This window comes from Piliocolobus tephrosceles, chromosome 8, assembly GCF_002776525.5.
Source record: "Piliocolobus tephrosceles isolate RC106 chromosome 8, ASM277652v3, whole genome shotgun sequence".
Lineage (NCBI taxonomy): Eukaryota > Metazoa > Chordata > Mammalia > Primates > Cercopithecidae > Piliocolobus > Piliocolobus tephrosceles.
Window position 1 is genome coordinate 137,006,782 of NC_045441.1, and position 15,886 is coordinate 137,022,667.

The 15,886-nt window shown below is 40.2% G+C and overlaps 1 protein-coding gene across 2 annotated transcripts in view; it reads left to right on the forward strand.

Moving 5' to 3' along the window:
* CNTNAP2 (contactin associated protein 2) overlaps positions 1-15,886 on the forward strand; it is a 2,251,282-nt gene that overhangs the window by 2,011,904 nt on the left and 223,492 nt on the right. For both annotated transcript variants that reach the window (XM_026456367.1, XM_026456368.1), the window contains one exon: positions 872-1,108. In XM_026456367.1, the coding sequence (XP_026312152.1) occupies positions 872-1,108 (237 nt within the window). The remainder of the gene's footprint in view (positions 1-871; positions 1,109-15,886) is intronic.

Consider the following 15,886-nt stretch of genomic DNA (forward strand, 5'->3'; position numbering starts at 1 on the left):
AGATACAAACATGTATATAAATTTGAGTTCCTCCTTTTATACCAGCTGCTTTAAAAAAAATATAGCTAAGAATACTACAGATACAATGAAATCCATTTGTGATAGAATGCTTCAATGAATCTTTCTATGAAATTTCTTGGGAATATTTTAATATTTTCATGCTCATGAACCTCAGTCCAACTCTATAACTTACTCCAAAAATCACAGTGAATGTGCTTGTTGTGCTAGATGTCTTGTAATGACATTTAGACAGAAGCAATGAAATCCGATCTAACCTAGCAGTAAATGTGGTAAAGCTGATTTCTGTCTAAAGTTATCAGTTCCAACTTCTAGCTACCCCAGATAAGGAGCCCTGGGTAGTCTTGACATGAACTTAAAAGCAAAGCATCCCTTTAGACAAGAACCAGGATCTACAATCACATTTCAAACGAATTTATGCCTTCCAACTAATGGACTTGTTAACTATGCTAATACATTCATGTCTCTGCCTTTATATTTTTTCAGTAAGTAATGCTACAGATCTCAATGATGTGAGATTAAAGAGCAAAGAATCTAGAGATTTCTGTAAACCCTTTTTCTATAGGAAACCAGATTAGACTTCCAAAACAGCTGATACAATTTTTGTGCATCTCCAAATATTTTATTTCTGTAGCAAATGTGTTGCTTCTTAGAAGACGGCTCTTTTAATTAGGCATTCTAGCCCAAGGGGAGAAAAGCTTCAATTTTCTCTATTTAGATAAGACCAACTTGAAAGTGGCAATACTAGATGCACTATGCAGTCTCATCTCCTACCACAGTTGTTCAAAATGTGAAGAATTAAGCAATAGCAAAGGTTATTCCCTCTGAACTCTGTGCCTTCTGTCATTCCCAGGTGGTGCTGGGGGCCAGCAGGGCTTCCTGGGCTGCATCCGCTCCTTGAGGATGAATGGGGTGACACTTGACCTGGAGGAAAGAGCAAAGGTCACATCTGGGTTCATATCCGGATGCTCAGGCCATTGCACCAGCTATGGAACGAACTGTGAAAACGGAGGCAAATGCCTAGAGAGATACCACGGTTACTCCTGCGATTGCTCTAATACTGCATATGATGGAACATTTTGCAACAAAGGTAAGGCAGAACCCATTTCCAGAGCCACTTTTGTACATCTTTTTAAGCCCAAATCATCTGTTTAGTGATTTTTCATATGTAAACAAGTGTGCCTTATTCTGAGGTTAAGATGATCAGAATTTTTCTTTCAACTTAGGTAGGAAGTTTCCAACCAAATCATTTCCTAATCATTTTTGTTTGATAAGATGAGAGAAGCTTTGTGTACGGTGCAGAATTTCTTCCAGGTTCCAGCAAATTATTCACTGCCTGAAACATTATAAAGACAGCCTCATTACATCTTTATGGTGAGGTGGCCTCCAAAAGGGGATTCAGGACTGACCCTCCCATGTTAGGATCTCCAGTGGATCGATTGATCAGTCAATTGCTGTAGTGAATCAGCCAGTGCACCCCAGTGGTCTTGATGCCCCCACCCCCTGCAGTTGCTAAGAGACTGTATCAAGCTATACTCATCAGAAAGCTCCTCTGGTCAGTCATTGACATCATTATTATCACTCTTACTCAGGATGCCTTTGAATGGCTCTCAGCCTAAGCTAAATGGCAGAAATATTGAAAAACCACATCTAATTGGTCAGCTTACAGCATCTGTTATTACTTGGTTCTTTTAGTCTTGAATAATTCCTTTAATCACAGCAGAGCCAATGAGCAGAGTACAAGAGCCCCAATGCATATGCATGTTATCATTTGAACTATACCCTGTGATCCTGCATGACCAGAAGAAGAAATTTACTCAACTGCTCTGTGGCTTAATTTCCCATATATAAATGAGGGATGAAGAGAGGAGGAGCTGGTGCTTTTCCTAAGCTACAGTTGAAATGCCTGTAAATCACTCTTCTCTTTCTAAATGAATGTATAGCATTTGGGTAAAGTTTTCTGTGAATGGTTGATGTATCTCTTAATAAGAAGCTTTGCATAAATAGCCTATTCAGACTCTGATGAATACATGGAGGGTTGTTTACACTGGCATTATTCACGCAAGATGCCACACACAGAAGGAGGAATTGTTCCATAACATTCTCTGTACATCCAGGCTACTCTCTGGCAGCGCTATAATATAAGCTTACAAATTAGGCCAGACAGGGTATGAAAAATGAGCATGAGACAACAACAAAGGTGGAAAGGAACACCATAGTGGAATAATACCATACCACATTAACAGTGCTATTACAGTGCATTTTTCTGTTCAGAACAACATGGTTCCATGATTTTCCTGTGGCACACAATGGAATGGGCTTGCAGAACACATTAATTTTGCACTTGTAGAAATGACAGTCTTGCAATTACCATTCATTGTGCTTGATGCTAATTTAATGCAGTCATTTCCTTGCCAAAGTAATGTCTGAATGCAATCAAGTAAGCACTAATGCCTGAGAGATTCCAGTACATAAGTACCAATTTAAAGAAAATCACCATCCCTTTATTTTTGGAGAGTTAGGTTAAACACAGTAGCTCACACAAAACCTCTGGAGGTTAATAGGCAATAGTCATGAATAGAAAGGCAGGGGCATATCCTCCCCAGTTTAGCTCATGTTGCAAATAAAGTTAAATGAATCCTGTGTGTTGCCTTTGACATTATTTCAACATGTTTACACAAAAGGCATCTAAATATTTCCTTATTATCTGTTTAGCAGAATGAGTTTTCATTTAATTCAATTAGTGGCTTTAACCAAAAAATTTAAATAGAAGACTGCAAAACATACTGGAAACCATTTATGAGTATCCTTCTGAGTCAAGTACCTCCTTAACTTGGTAGAATGACAGCAGTACTCTTTTGGAGGAATCCCGCAGCTGTCCAGGAAAGCTTTGTCTGCACTGAGGCAAGCTCCATCAGGGACTGGAAGGATCTCCCAGCCTGATGCTGCTTCTGCTCTGGACCTCACTCCCCAGGTAGCCTGGTGCCTGCACAGCAGTTCCTGTTGTGACCCCCACCTCAAGCTCCAGCCAAACAGCTCAGTCTCTGTGAAGAGCTTTGGCATTGTCCAAAGAATGAGCTCTAGGCAAGGCCTTCCCTGGCCTTCCTTTGATAGTATAGGTCTATGCTTGCAGATGTCGAAAACATCCCTAATATTTTGCCAAGTGATTGAAGCAAGGCCCAACCTACCACACACAGTCGGATTACATGTTTATACAAAACAAAACACGCACACACACAGAGGTGAGGCAAACAAACCATGAGAATACACACCAAAATGTTAATTGTGGTTATTTTTTCCAGGAGGATAAAAATACTAGTATTTTTTCTAATTTTATTTTGTTTTAAGTTCTGGGATACATGTGCAGAATGTGCAGGTTTGTTATATAGGTACACATGTGCCATGGGGTTTGCTGCATCATCTAGGTTTCAAGCCCCACATGCATTAGGTATTTGTCCTAATGCTCTCCCTCCCCTTGTCCCCAACCCCACAACAGCCCCCTGTGTGTGATGTTCCCCTCTCTGTGTCCGTGTGTTTTCATTGTTCAGCTACCACTTATGAGTGAGAACATGCGGTGTTTGGTTTTCTGTTCCTGTGTTAGTTTGCTGAGAATGATGGCTTCTAGCTTCATCCACGTCCCTGCAAAGGACATGAACTCATTCTTTTTTATGGCTGCATAGTATTCCATAATGCATATGTGCCACATTTTCTTTATCTAGTCTATCAGTGATGGGTATTTGGGATGGTTCTGAGTATTTGCTATGTAAATAGTGCTGCAATAACCATATGTGTGCATGTTTCTTATTTTGTTTTTGCTTAGCTATATTTTCTAGTCTTTGAACAATGATGTATTTCCTCTAACATCATTATATTTTCTTCTTTGGAAAAATAATAATAGGAGGCTGAGTTCCTACCCCAGACATTTGAGGGGTAACTATCTCTGCTCATAAAATATCTAGCTATTTATTAGATATTGTTGGACCATCTAGTTGTACTTTCTGGATTGGAGTAGCATGGTCAGGTGAAAATTTTATGTACTAATATTGCCCTTGATAATCTCAACACATTTAACAATACATTTTAAAATCTCAAAACATTTAGCAGAACTCATTTTCCACAAGCAGCTGAAGAGACCACCCTTCAGTTGGGCACTGGAGGAAGGGCTGCCTTGTTGGGGTCAGGTTGCATGAAAATAAAATCCTCAAGACACTAGTATCACACTCAGCTATGTGAGAGGCTCACACTAGGACAGGCTTGGGACCCAAAATAGCCCAGGGGGACAGATCAGTGAGGTCTTGCCCCGGTATAGTATTAGCCCATCCGGGAGAATGGTGGGCAGACACCCATACTATTTGAATTCTCTCTGTTTTTCTCTCCTTTCCTCTCCCCCTCGTCCCCATCCTCCTTATCATCATCCTCTTCTTCCCTTCTCCTCCTCCTTCCCTCTCCCTTCACTCTTTACTGCTACATTAATCCCTATCTCTGTCTCTGTCTCTCCATATTCCATACCTACTTTCCCTCTCTCCCTTTCTTTTGTTGGAGTGTACAGTTGAATGTGTAAATGAAATTACCGTGTCTTGTCACTTCATTGAACTAGGAAGATGGGGCTGGATTTGAGCAGGTTCCTCACGATCATCTCTTCTGTTTTGTAGATAATGCACTGACACTGATACTCACTATTCCCCACTAACCGAAACCATACAGGAAGGGGACCTCCTCTAACCTCTTATCCAACTCTCCTTGCAGAACCCAGAACCCTTTTTCTTTTCTTTTCTTTTCTTTTCTTTTCTTTTTTTTTTTTTTTTTTTTTTTTTTTTTTTTTTTTTTGAGAGGGAGTCTTGCTCTGTCACCCAAGCTGGAGTGCAGTGGCGTAATCTCCACTCACTGCAAGCTCCGCCTCCCGGGTTCATGCCATTCTCCTGCCTCAGCCTCCCATGTAGCTGGGACTACAGGCGCCCACCACCGCGCCTGGCTAATTTTTGTATTTTTAGTAGAGACGGGGTTTCACCATGTTAGCCAGGATGGTCTCGATCTCCTGACCTCGTGATCCGCCCGTCTCAGCCTCCCAAAGTGCTGGGATTACAGGCGTGAGCCACCGCACCTGGCCCCCTTTATCTTTTCTTTTCTGTTTGGTTTTGTTTTGTTTTGGATGGAGTTTTGCTCTTGTCGCCCACACTGGAATGCAGTGGCACAATCTTGGCTCACTGCAACCTCTGCCTCCCAGGTTCAAGTAATTCTCCTGCCTCAGCCTCCCGAGTAGCTGGGATTACAGGCACCCACCATCACATCCGGCTGATCTTTGTGTTTTTAGTAGAGATGGTTTCACCATGTTGGTCAGGCTAGTCTCGAGCTCCTGACCTCAAGTGATCTGCCCACCTCAGCCTCCCAAGGTGCTGGGATTACAGACATGAGCCACCACACCTGGCCCAGAGCCGGTTTTCAAATAGATCCATAAAGATTTGACCACCAGTTAAAGTGTTAGCTCTCCCAGGGCTACTTGCATCTTTAGTAGGAGTGCTGACTGGGGAACATGTCATGGTTTGGAGATAGCACAAGGGCGTTCTGGAAACCCTACAACTAGACCATGCAGGCAGTCTCTTCATCTGTGGGCAGATAACTGTGCAGCATCCCATCTTCTCAGCATGTCCACCAATGAGCAGCAGTTTAACTCAGCGGAGGTAGGTCCCTTCCAATCAGAATTCCTTGGCACCCCATTGGCTGAGGCTGACGGAGAATCATCCCAGACTACATGGAGGGTTTAATTGTGGGTCTGTCATCCCCAGGATTATTGGGGACCAAATGGATAGTTGCTTGGTCATGCCAAGGATAATTTTCTAACATTAAAACTGCTCCTTCTTGGAGAGTCAGATCCCAAAACACTCAAGAATTTTATAATTATCAGTGTCACTTTTATTACTAACCAGAAATTAGAAACATAGTTTGCATTACACTCTCTGTGTGTCTTCTCTGTGTTTTTAAGCAAGAGGGAAAATAACAGACCTATAGCAGAGGCAGCAATTTCTATGTTTACCTTTCATGGTTGAATGCCATAGTAGATTGAATTCATGTCCACCTGGAACTTCAGAATACAATCTTGTTTGGAAGTAGGGTCCTTGCAGATGTGATTATGTTAAGGTGAGGTGATACTAGGATAGGGTGGACCGTAAATCCAATGAGTGTGTCCTCATAGGAAGAGGAGGGGACACAGAGACACACACAGACACAGAAGGAAAGCCATGTGAAGAAGGAGGCGGAGATCGGAGTTACACTGCCCCAAGCCAAGGAATTCCTGAGGCTACCAGAGGCTAGAAGAGCCAAGGAAAGATTCTTCCCTAAAGTTTTGGAAGAAGCGTAGCCCTGAGAACACCTTGCTTTCAGACTTCTGGCTTCCTAGGAAAACAATACAAATGCTAATAAAAATCTACCATCTTCTTAATTCTTGCTCTTAACAAGGATAGCAGCTGGTATTTATGAAGAACTTCTCTGCTAGGCAGTGTGGTAACTTTCTAATTGTGTTAGCATCATTTAATCCCCACCACAACCTGGTGAAATAGTTGCTATTACTGTCGCTCCCAGTGTACCAAGAAGGAGATGGTTGCAGTAACCTGCCCCAAGGTGCACATACTAGTAAAAAGCAAGATTCCCTTTCCTTTCATTTTATAGCAACTAAAAGCATAGCCTCTAGTCTAAAAGCTTTTTTGGTTATTGTGATTGAGTAAAAAGAAATTAGAATATTACTGGATACAGAATTTGTCATAAAAATAGGATACAAGAATTCAACAGAGACTCTTTTTTTTTCTTTTTTTGCCATATCTAGGTGTAAGGTTTATTCATTTATTGACTCATTTATTGAACAAACATTCATTAAACACCTGATGTGCCCAGAAGTCTTGAATATATAGTAGAATCTGACTACACTGAAATATCCAAAGCATTTTAATGGTTTACAGATACAAAATCAGGCAAGTCTAGAATATATGATAGGAATACATGTGCATTGGATATCACCCAGACTGCTGAAAACAGTTCTTCGTTATGATCCTTTCACCGAGCCAAGTTAAGCAAGAACTTATTATCAAGAGACACAAAGATATCTCCAAATTCACTCATCTGCACTTTTTTTAACTATAAAAATGTTCATGTTCATATGTTAAACCAGGACTGCAGTTGAAAAATGTGTTTCTTTAATCACTCTGAAACCATTTTCTGAGTTAGGGAGTTCTGTTTTCTTCTCAAGCATTCATTTGTTTATTGCTTAGATAAAACTTGAAGAATAAAAGTCACGGGACTACTGAGTGACCAAGATATGAATGGTCATTCAATCATTGCAGTGTTTCCATCCTTTGCAGTCACACAAAAACGTGCCACCCTCCCTGTGTTCCAGCTAAGTCTCCTGTTCTCCCTATGAGTATTGTAAAATTAGCTAATATTGTATAATCTGTATTATTAAGGTGGTAGAAGAAGTTGTTTATAGCAAATTCAAGTCCCAACCTAGAAATGATGATGGAATTAGATGTCAGTTTGAATCCATCTTCCTCACATACCTATTGTGGAACCTTAGGACAATTGTTTGTCACTGAACCTTATCTTCCAGAATACATAGTACCTACCTCTTAAGGATACCTTGAAAATCACACGGAATAATGTGAATGAATTTCAACACAAAGGATCTGGCACACAGAAGTCCAACAGCAAATGTCCCTTTTCATTCTTAGCAGCCCTTTGCTTTTTGGTTTGTGTTTTTGTTTTTACTTAATTCATGTTGTCCTTTAATCCTTCCCTAATAGCTTTAAATGTCAAATGCCTAACTGGCATTATTTTGGTGATCGTTGAGTACTGGATTGTCATTTCAGTACTTCAGGAGCAATGGCAGTGTCATAAAATGTCATCTCTACTTAATTTTGGTCACAGTAAAAGTATTCTGAAGCCCTGAAGGACTGAGGAGTATGCAGAGATCCTGGAAGATGCAATCAGAAACAACACCCACCAGTATCCCACTGGTTTTGTGAATAGTGCAAGTCTTGGTGCAATGTATCCAGTCCTTTCAAGAACCAAGTTGGGTCACCTTAGTAACTCCTGCATCCCTTCCTGATTCAAGGCCCATCAGGAGACAAGAAAGCACTGATAGCCGGGCACACTGGCTCACACCTGAATCCCAGCACTCTGAGAGGCCAAGATGGGAGGATCATGTGAGCCCAGGTGTTCAAGACCAGCCTGGGCAACATAGTGAGACCTCATATCTACAGAAAAAAACAAACAAAATTAGCCAGGTGTGGTGGCACATGCCTGCAGTCCTAGCTACTTAGGAGGCTGAGATGGGAGAATCAGTTGAGCTCAGGAGGTCAAGGCTTCAATCAACCGAGATTGTGCCACTGCACTTTAGCCTAGGCAACAGAGCAAGACTGAGGAAAGAAAGAGGGAGGGAGAGAGAGAGTTGGTGGGGAGAGAGGGAGAGAGACAGAAGGAAGGAAGGGAGGGAGGGGGGGGAGAGAGACAGAGAGAAGAGAGAGAGAGAAAGAAAAGAGAGGAGAAAGAGGGAGAGAAAGAAGGAGGAGGAGAGAAGGACGGAAGGAGAGGAAGAGAGAAGGAGAGAAAGAGAAGAAAAAATAGAAAAAAGAAAAGAAAGGTCACAGACTCCTTTTTGCTCCAAGAGACCTCAGGCTCAAGTCCACATTATACCTCTAAGGAAGAGACGATTTTCCATCTCGCCTCCTAGAGAAACATTTCTTGTTGGATGCGAGGTAGTGAGTTTGCCAAAGGGATTTTAAGACTGAACAAATTCTGTACCACAGCTCTCATTATGGAACAGGGACCAGAGTAAATCCGTGGTCTACCCTTTTAGAGCAGGTTGGAGAGAAAATTAATTAATACAAAATATATAAACAAGTAGAGAGAGAAGGAAGAGAAATGCTGGAAGTATGCATCTTAGAATGTCACCCCTGTGTGAAACCAGCTACGCTGTTAGTGACAATGGCCATTTTTTCTCAGGTCTACGTACCCAGTCTAATAGTCCCAGCTTGGAAGACACTTTCACATCAGTAGGGAGAGAAACTTCTCACAGGCTTCTTTTTCATTTTCAGTTGGAACAGGAGGTTTGATAGATTTGGAGGAAGGCCCAAAGGAACAAGAATAGAACCCTTTTTTTCTCTTTTCTTCTTAGAGAATTATTCAAGAAGAGAAAATATCCCTTCTCTCTTAATATATTTCTTAAATCTTCAGACCTTAGGATGCAATTTGAAAGTATCATGATAACTGTGATGGTTAATTTTAAGTGTCAACTTGACTGGATTAAGATTACCTAGTGTTCCATAGTGAGCAGGTCTATGCAAGCCTACCTCCAAAGGCCAAGGGAGCTGAGAGGCCAAAGAAAGAGTCTGACAAAGCCAGTTTCTCAGAAGAAAAAATGAAATTGAATAGGGACTTACCAACAGAAGCCACGTCTCTGGTATCTACAAGATGAGATGGTGGATCCCTTTACCCCTTCAGACCCAGGGCTTATATACCATAGAGAAAGGGTCTACATGCTTCAGAAGCAAGTTACCCAAGAGCAGAATTAGTGGTAAACAGTGGAGAAGGTGGAAAACTTAGTGGCATTCTGGAATTGGGTTATTCAGAAGCCAACGTGGCGGATTAGCATCCAAGAAGGAGCTGCTTTAGCCCCTACACCTAGAAATCTGTAAAGCATTGCTTTGAGGTGTGTCTGTGAGGCTGTTTCCAGAGAACATTAGCATGTAGGTGTGAGTGGATGAGGTGATGAAGAGCTGCCCTCAGTGTGGGAAGGTATTATCTTATCTGCTAGGGGCTGCAGAGAACAAAAACAGAGAAAAGGTGGTAGTGTCTATCTATCTAGTAGAGATGAGATATACTGTTTTTGGGCAACTCCAGGCTCCCTAGCCTTTGGGCTGCAGAACTTATACCAGATTCTCATGCTTTTGAGCTTGGGCTAAGAGTTACACCATTGGCTTCTTTTGTTCTGAGGCCTTTGGACTTGGACTGAACCACACCACTGGCACCCCAGGGTCTCCACCATGTAGAGAACGTGTCATGGGACTTCCCAGCCTCCATAATTGCATGAGCCAATTCCCGTAATAAATCCCCTCTCATGTGTCTATATCTATATAGCCTATTGATTGTGTCCCTCTAGATAACCCTAATACCGTAGCGCATGAAAATAATCTGCTTTCAAGCTTAAAAAATAAAGACAGAAGGAAGAGCCAAAAAGTCAGAAAATATTTATGGATGAAAATCCATAAGTGGACAGAAGTCCACAAACATGTATGGAAAAAGAAAATAATTTGACTTAATTCCAAACAGTCAAAGCTGCAGAGATAGCTGCCAAGTTTAAGTGGCTTTGTTGTAGAATTTTGTGGTGATAAAGTAACATTCCCCCTAGCTAGAGGTTCTCTTTGGGGTCCCAGATGTTTGAGAAAACCTGGTCAATTAACTTTCCTAGAGAAAGAGATTTAAAAATTCCGTGGGGAAAAAGCAAGTCCTCTGTAAAATTTTCTAAATGTAATACAGGACAAAGTGTTTGGATTTGGCTTTGGTCGTAGGATAAATGACTTTTATTTTTCAAGTGTGTGCCCTTTTCTAATCCCCACCAGTGTGGGAACACAACTGATTTTTTTTCCTGAGTGTTTTATTTGTGTATGCTGTTGAATGTTTTTATTTCCTGTTCTTCAGCAATACTCAGAACTCTAAATAATGTGAAGTTCACAGAAATATCACTCTTTATCTTTTCCCACATATTAGCTCCATGACATGAGCTGAAACTCTATACAATAATTTCTTTTCTTTTGTGAGCCAAAAAGGAACCGGTCTGATAAATTGTCCTAAGGGTTTTGCTTTTAGATTACTCACATGTTTGGCTGCCCTGCCAGCAGGTCCATTCACCAATGTCCACGCTGCCCTTGAGTACTCCATCACGTCTATGGGCCATGAAGACCTGCCTCTGACATGCAATTTCTTCACTTCACAACTGCTTTGCACGCTTATCATTTCCAACAGGCAGCTCTGGCCTTAGAAACTGGGCTCATTCCAGGCATTCCTTGGCTACAGGAAATTTACTTTCTTAAATGATCAAGCCTCAGACTATAATCCTACAGCTTACCCGTTTTATAGATCAATCTGGCTTTGAACTCACTCACGTATTTTTACCTCTATTAATTCCAACTGGTTATAATAGTATTTGATTTAGATAAATAGGCATTTTATTATTTTCTAGTTAAAACCAAATCCTGAGGAAATAAATTATGAAGAGCCAGCTGCTCTCTCCAAGCCATCCTTTTCTTGGCATTTTAAATGTATTATCTTCATTTTCTCAAGAGGAGTGGGCACAGGATATAGTGAAATGTTTAACTTGACTAACAATATTTTCTAGCGACTCTTCCAAGGGATATGTTTACTAAATATAAGGTGGCTTTTACAGTATTCAAGTTCTATAAGGCAAAGACTCTCAGTTAAATTAAATTATTGGCAGTACAATTTAACATCCTACATTCTGTGTGAATGAAGTAAGTTCAAGCAGTTTGATCATTAATAATTTTATTCCTTCATATACACTGAGTACAAGTTTAGTGAAATATGGGAACATGTACTAAGAGTCTGCTGTGGGGGAAGCAGTGGATTGCCAGCAAGGAAGGACAGGATGAATAAGACTAGGCTGGGAATGCAATGGAGGAGATAGAACCAACTGCAACATACAGGGAAGCAAGGCAGAAGGCCGAGTGAGAGACCCCCATGGACACCTTCCAAGTCTTGTCCAAGGACAGCATGGCAGATAGTGGTGGGTTGCACCTAATTCTAAGGGTGTGATTTGGGTTAAGGGAGAAGACTCTTTGGAAAACATGTATCATTAAAGCCTAAAGACAAAAGTTTTAAAGCGTTGTCTTTGAAATAATACAATTGATATTTGCAAGAAATACTTATTTGCTTTTTTTTTTTTTTTTTTTTTTTGGGGGGGGGGGGGCAGGCTTTGAACTTTGTTGCCCTGGCTGGAGTGCAGTGGTGCAATGATGGCTCACTGCAGCCTCGACCTCCTGGGCTCAGCCTCGACCTCCTAGCCTCGTCCCACCTTGGCCCGCAGAGTAGCTGGGACTACAGGCATGTGCTACCATACCCTGCTAATTTTTTAATTTTTTGTAGCAACAGGGTCTCACTGTGTTGCCCAGGCTGGTCTCAAACTCTGGCATCAGGGTCCTTCCACCTCAGCCTCCCAAAGAGCTGGGATTACAGGCATGAGCCACCATGCCCAGCCTACTTATTTGCTTTTAATATTACAAAATTGAATTGCTTTACACATTAATAGTGAACAAAATATTTTAGGATTTAGATCAGCTTAACTATTTTTCAAATTATATTCCACCAGCCAAAAATATTCCATGAGACTTTGCCTTCTTTAATTTCTAATATGAAAACGGTAGGGAATTTTTTCCATTTTTCAAAAATTTATTCTAATAATTAATATGATTTTCTCAAAATACACATGTCTCCTTGCAGTTTTTACACTTACTCTCACCTCCAGATAATTTTATATGAACCTAATGGACACCTTCTCCTTGAGTATTTCTACCTTAAAGATAACTTTAAAGATACAACTTCAAAGATAGATCAACAAATTGATATGTAAACTGGTCATGGTGGCTCGAGCCTGTTAATTCCAGCATTTTGGGACACTGAGGCAGGAGGATTGCTTGAGCCCAAGAGTTTGAGACCAGCTTGGGTAGCACAGTGAGACCCCCATCTCTTTTTAAAAAAAATTTTTTTAAATAAATTGACATGTAAATAAGTTTATCTTTGCTTTTTGTTAAAAGAGGTCTTCTAAAAACTTATTTTTTATCGACTTCAACATTACTAAATTTTGTTTCAGTATTTTGAAGTTTAGACCTTAGCTAATGCAAATTCACTCACTTTAGACTAGTACAAATGACTTATGATTTACCTACTGCAGTGGCCAATCTCACTTCCTGTGCTTCTCCCTAGGGAGTTAGGTCAAGTATAGCTTACAGAGAAATACTAAATTCTAGCCCTTATGTGAATCATTTCTCAGCAATCCTGAAAGGCACCAAAATGTTCTTTCACACCTTCTATTTCTTTCCACCCTGGATTTATGACCAGAAACATAAACAACACTATTCTAAACTAATTTTGTTTAAAGAAAAGAGAAATTTGTACTTTTTGAGTTTATCCCAATTAAAGAGGGAAGCTTATATTATATAGAACAGAGGAACAAGAATAACTTGAATTCCAGTTTCAACCTTATTAAAAACCAAAGTGAACAATCCTAACTAGGCATTCTGTTTCTTTATAAATTGCACTAATTATATAAAATTCATTATTCACAAGGCTGTGAGGATCAAACGAGCTGATGGGTGTGAAAGTGCTTTGAAAAGCATTAATGTTATAAAATGCAAATTATTATTAAGTTTATTAATCACTCAGTCAGAGGTCCCAAAGTTGAAAGCCTCTTTAGTGAGAATCCTGCAAAATATAAACCATTGTCATTCAAAAGCTGCCAGGAAATCCTAGACAGAACTTTTCTATCTGCATTGTTAGTGTTGCCATAACCAACAGCAAAAGCTTTTCCCTTCCAGCTGTTGACATTAGTGCTTGCCCGTCTCTCAGTACAGCAGTGAGATGGGTTATCCAGAAGTTCCATGCTCACAACAGTCCAGCAAGACTTTAGACCTCAGAGTTATACTAGTTCATGATATGCAGTGCTGTATTCATAGTCAGCCAACCCTTGAATGCATGGGCCTGATTGAATTTCTGTCTCTGTCATGGAATTGGCATGAATCATTTTGCCTGGAACATCTTATTAAAGCAGCAAACACACTTGAGATTAAATAAGAATGGATTCTAAAGCATCCTCTTGAGGTTGTTATTGAGATGGTTAGCAAATAATGTTGGTTCCTTGAGTATCTTATAGAGTTTCAAGAAATAAAAAGCAACTGCTACATTGTAGAAAGTGCATCTAAAATTTTCCTCTTATCCCAGGTGATGAACAGTGTCTCTGCATCCTCTGCCCCATTACTAAAGATGACAACTCCTGTTCAGATGAAAGAGTCCAGATTTTTCTCATGTCTAAGCCAAATGTAACCCAAATATTTGAACAAGTATTTTAGTTTTCAGAGATTAATTTTTTAGTTTTCAGAGATTAACAAGGATATAAGTAAAATGCTTTCTAAAGCTTTACTGTTGAAGTAATCTGATTTAAATCCCTTTTAAATAGGTCTATTTTAGCCTGTTGACTTTTGTATTTCCTTAATGAATACCTCTTATAAAGGAATCCTGTAAATTCAGTTAAAAATATAAATTAAGTCATGTAAGTCAAATTAAACCAGTAGATCAAGTTGTAAATTTAAAACAAGTTTATAATCACCCTCCTCTATTAACTAAGTTAAAGTTATCTTCTGTGGCCTCATACAACAACCTCCTGAATCATAAACCACATGTGGTTATGACAAACACTTAATAACTTCTTTAAAAATATCAAGGACTATTCCAAAAAACTTTTATTTCTATTAGTATAATGAATTTATGATTACTCAGACTTTCAGCTTTTGCACCTACATTCAAATGTCATCGGGTTACTGATTTCAACACTTCTTCAGTTACTCTAAATGGTTAAAAGTTCAGGAAGCCCCTTTTGTCACAAAATCAAAGTGTGTCATGGTTAAAAGGAATATTTTATTCATTCACATTCAACTGACATTTTATTAAACATTTCCTGTTTTGCTGGGCACTGAACTAAGTGTGCTCACATAGTTTACCTTATTTAATCGTCACAACATTCAGACATCGATTTAATCACCTTTATTTTCAACATGAAGAAACTGAGACTTCTAGAGGTTAAGTTTATCATCCTAAATCACATTGCTAGTAAATGGCAGATTGAGATTGGAATCCTAGGTCCCTGACTCCAAGCCTAGTGTTTTTCCACCATATATACTAGCATGATGTCCTCTTTATTACACACTCACTGGATCAGATCCAAGCTGTGTTCATGGAGAGCTCGGGACCACATGAGGCAGCCCTTTTCCTATTTGAGCATTTCGGACAACTGGAAAGATTTCCCTCATCCTGAACCATCATCTCCATTAAAGTTGGAAAATGTCTCCATGAAGAAACAGTGGGTGTCTGGCTCTGGGTTCAAATTCCTGTGCCTGTAAGAACTCAGAAACAGCTATGCACCTTCAAAATCCCCAACTCTGCAGAGACAAGGCAGAGCACCTGGCCTAAGTGTGACACAAAAGGGGTATTTAATAGCTGATTCATTCCTTACTCTTCTGTTTCCTTTACCAAAGTCTTAATGGACCTTAAAACTGATACGCTCAGAGGAACAGGCTGACACATGGTCAGTGGTCCCGTTTGCCATGGCTATTCTCCCAATGCCCCAGGAGGCCTTGAAAGATGTTAGCCTTGCTTGTTGTCCAATGTAGAATGGCAAATTAGTGAGTTCCTTGGATACCAGATAATACAGCTTGCCTGGTGTGTCCTCTTTCTATCTTATCACCCTGATGACTCAGGGCAGGCCTAAGTCCTAAAAGTTCTGAAGAAGTTTCCCTTCTTTCTTTGCCTTTCTTTTTGAGGCCCTCTCTGTGTGGTTGAGCAAGGAAACATACACACACACACACACACACACACACACACAGAGAGAGAGAAAAACAGAGCCAGGTGTGAACTGGACCTGTTGGCTTCTAACGAAAAGTCTCAGATAACAAGATATTTCTTTGTGTTTTTAGGGCGCCACCCACACACCATATCCATGCTGTTGTGTTAATAGCAGAGACTTCTCTCTCCAAATACATGAGGAGAGGAATAAAACAAGGGACGTGACCAAATAAATTCTTCCGACATGAGAGACCAC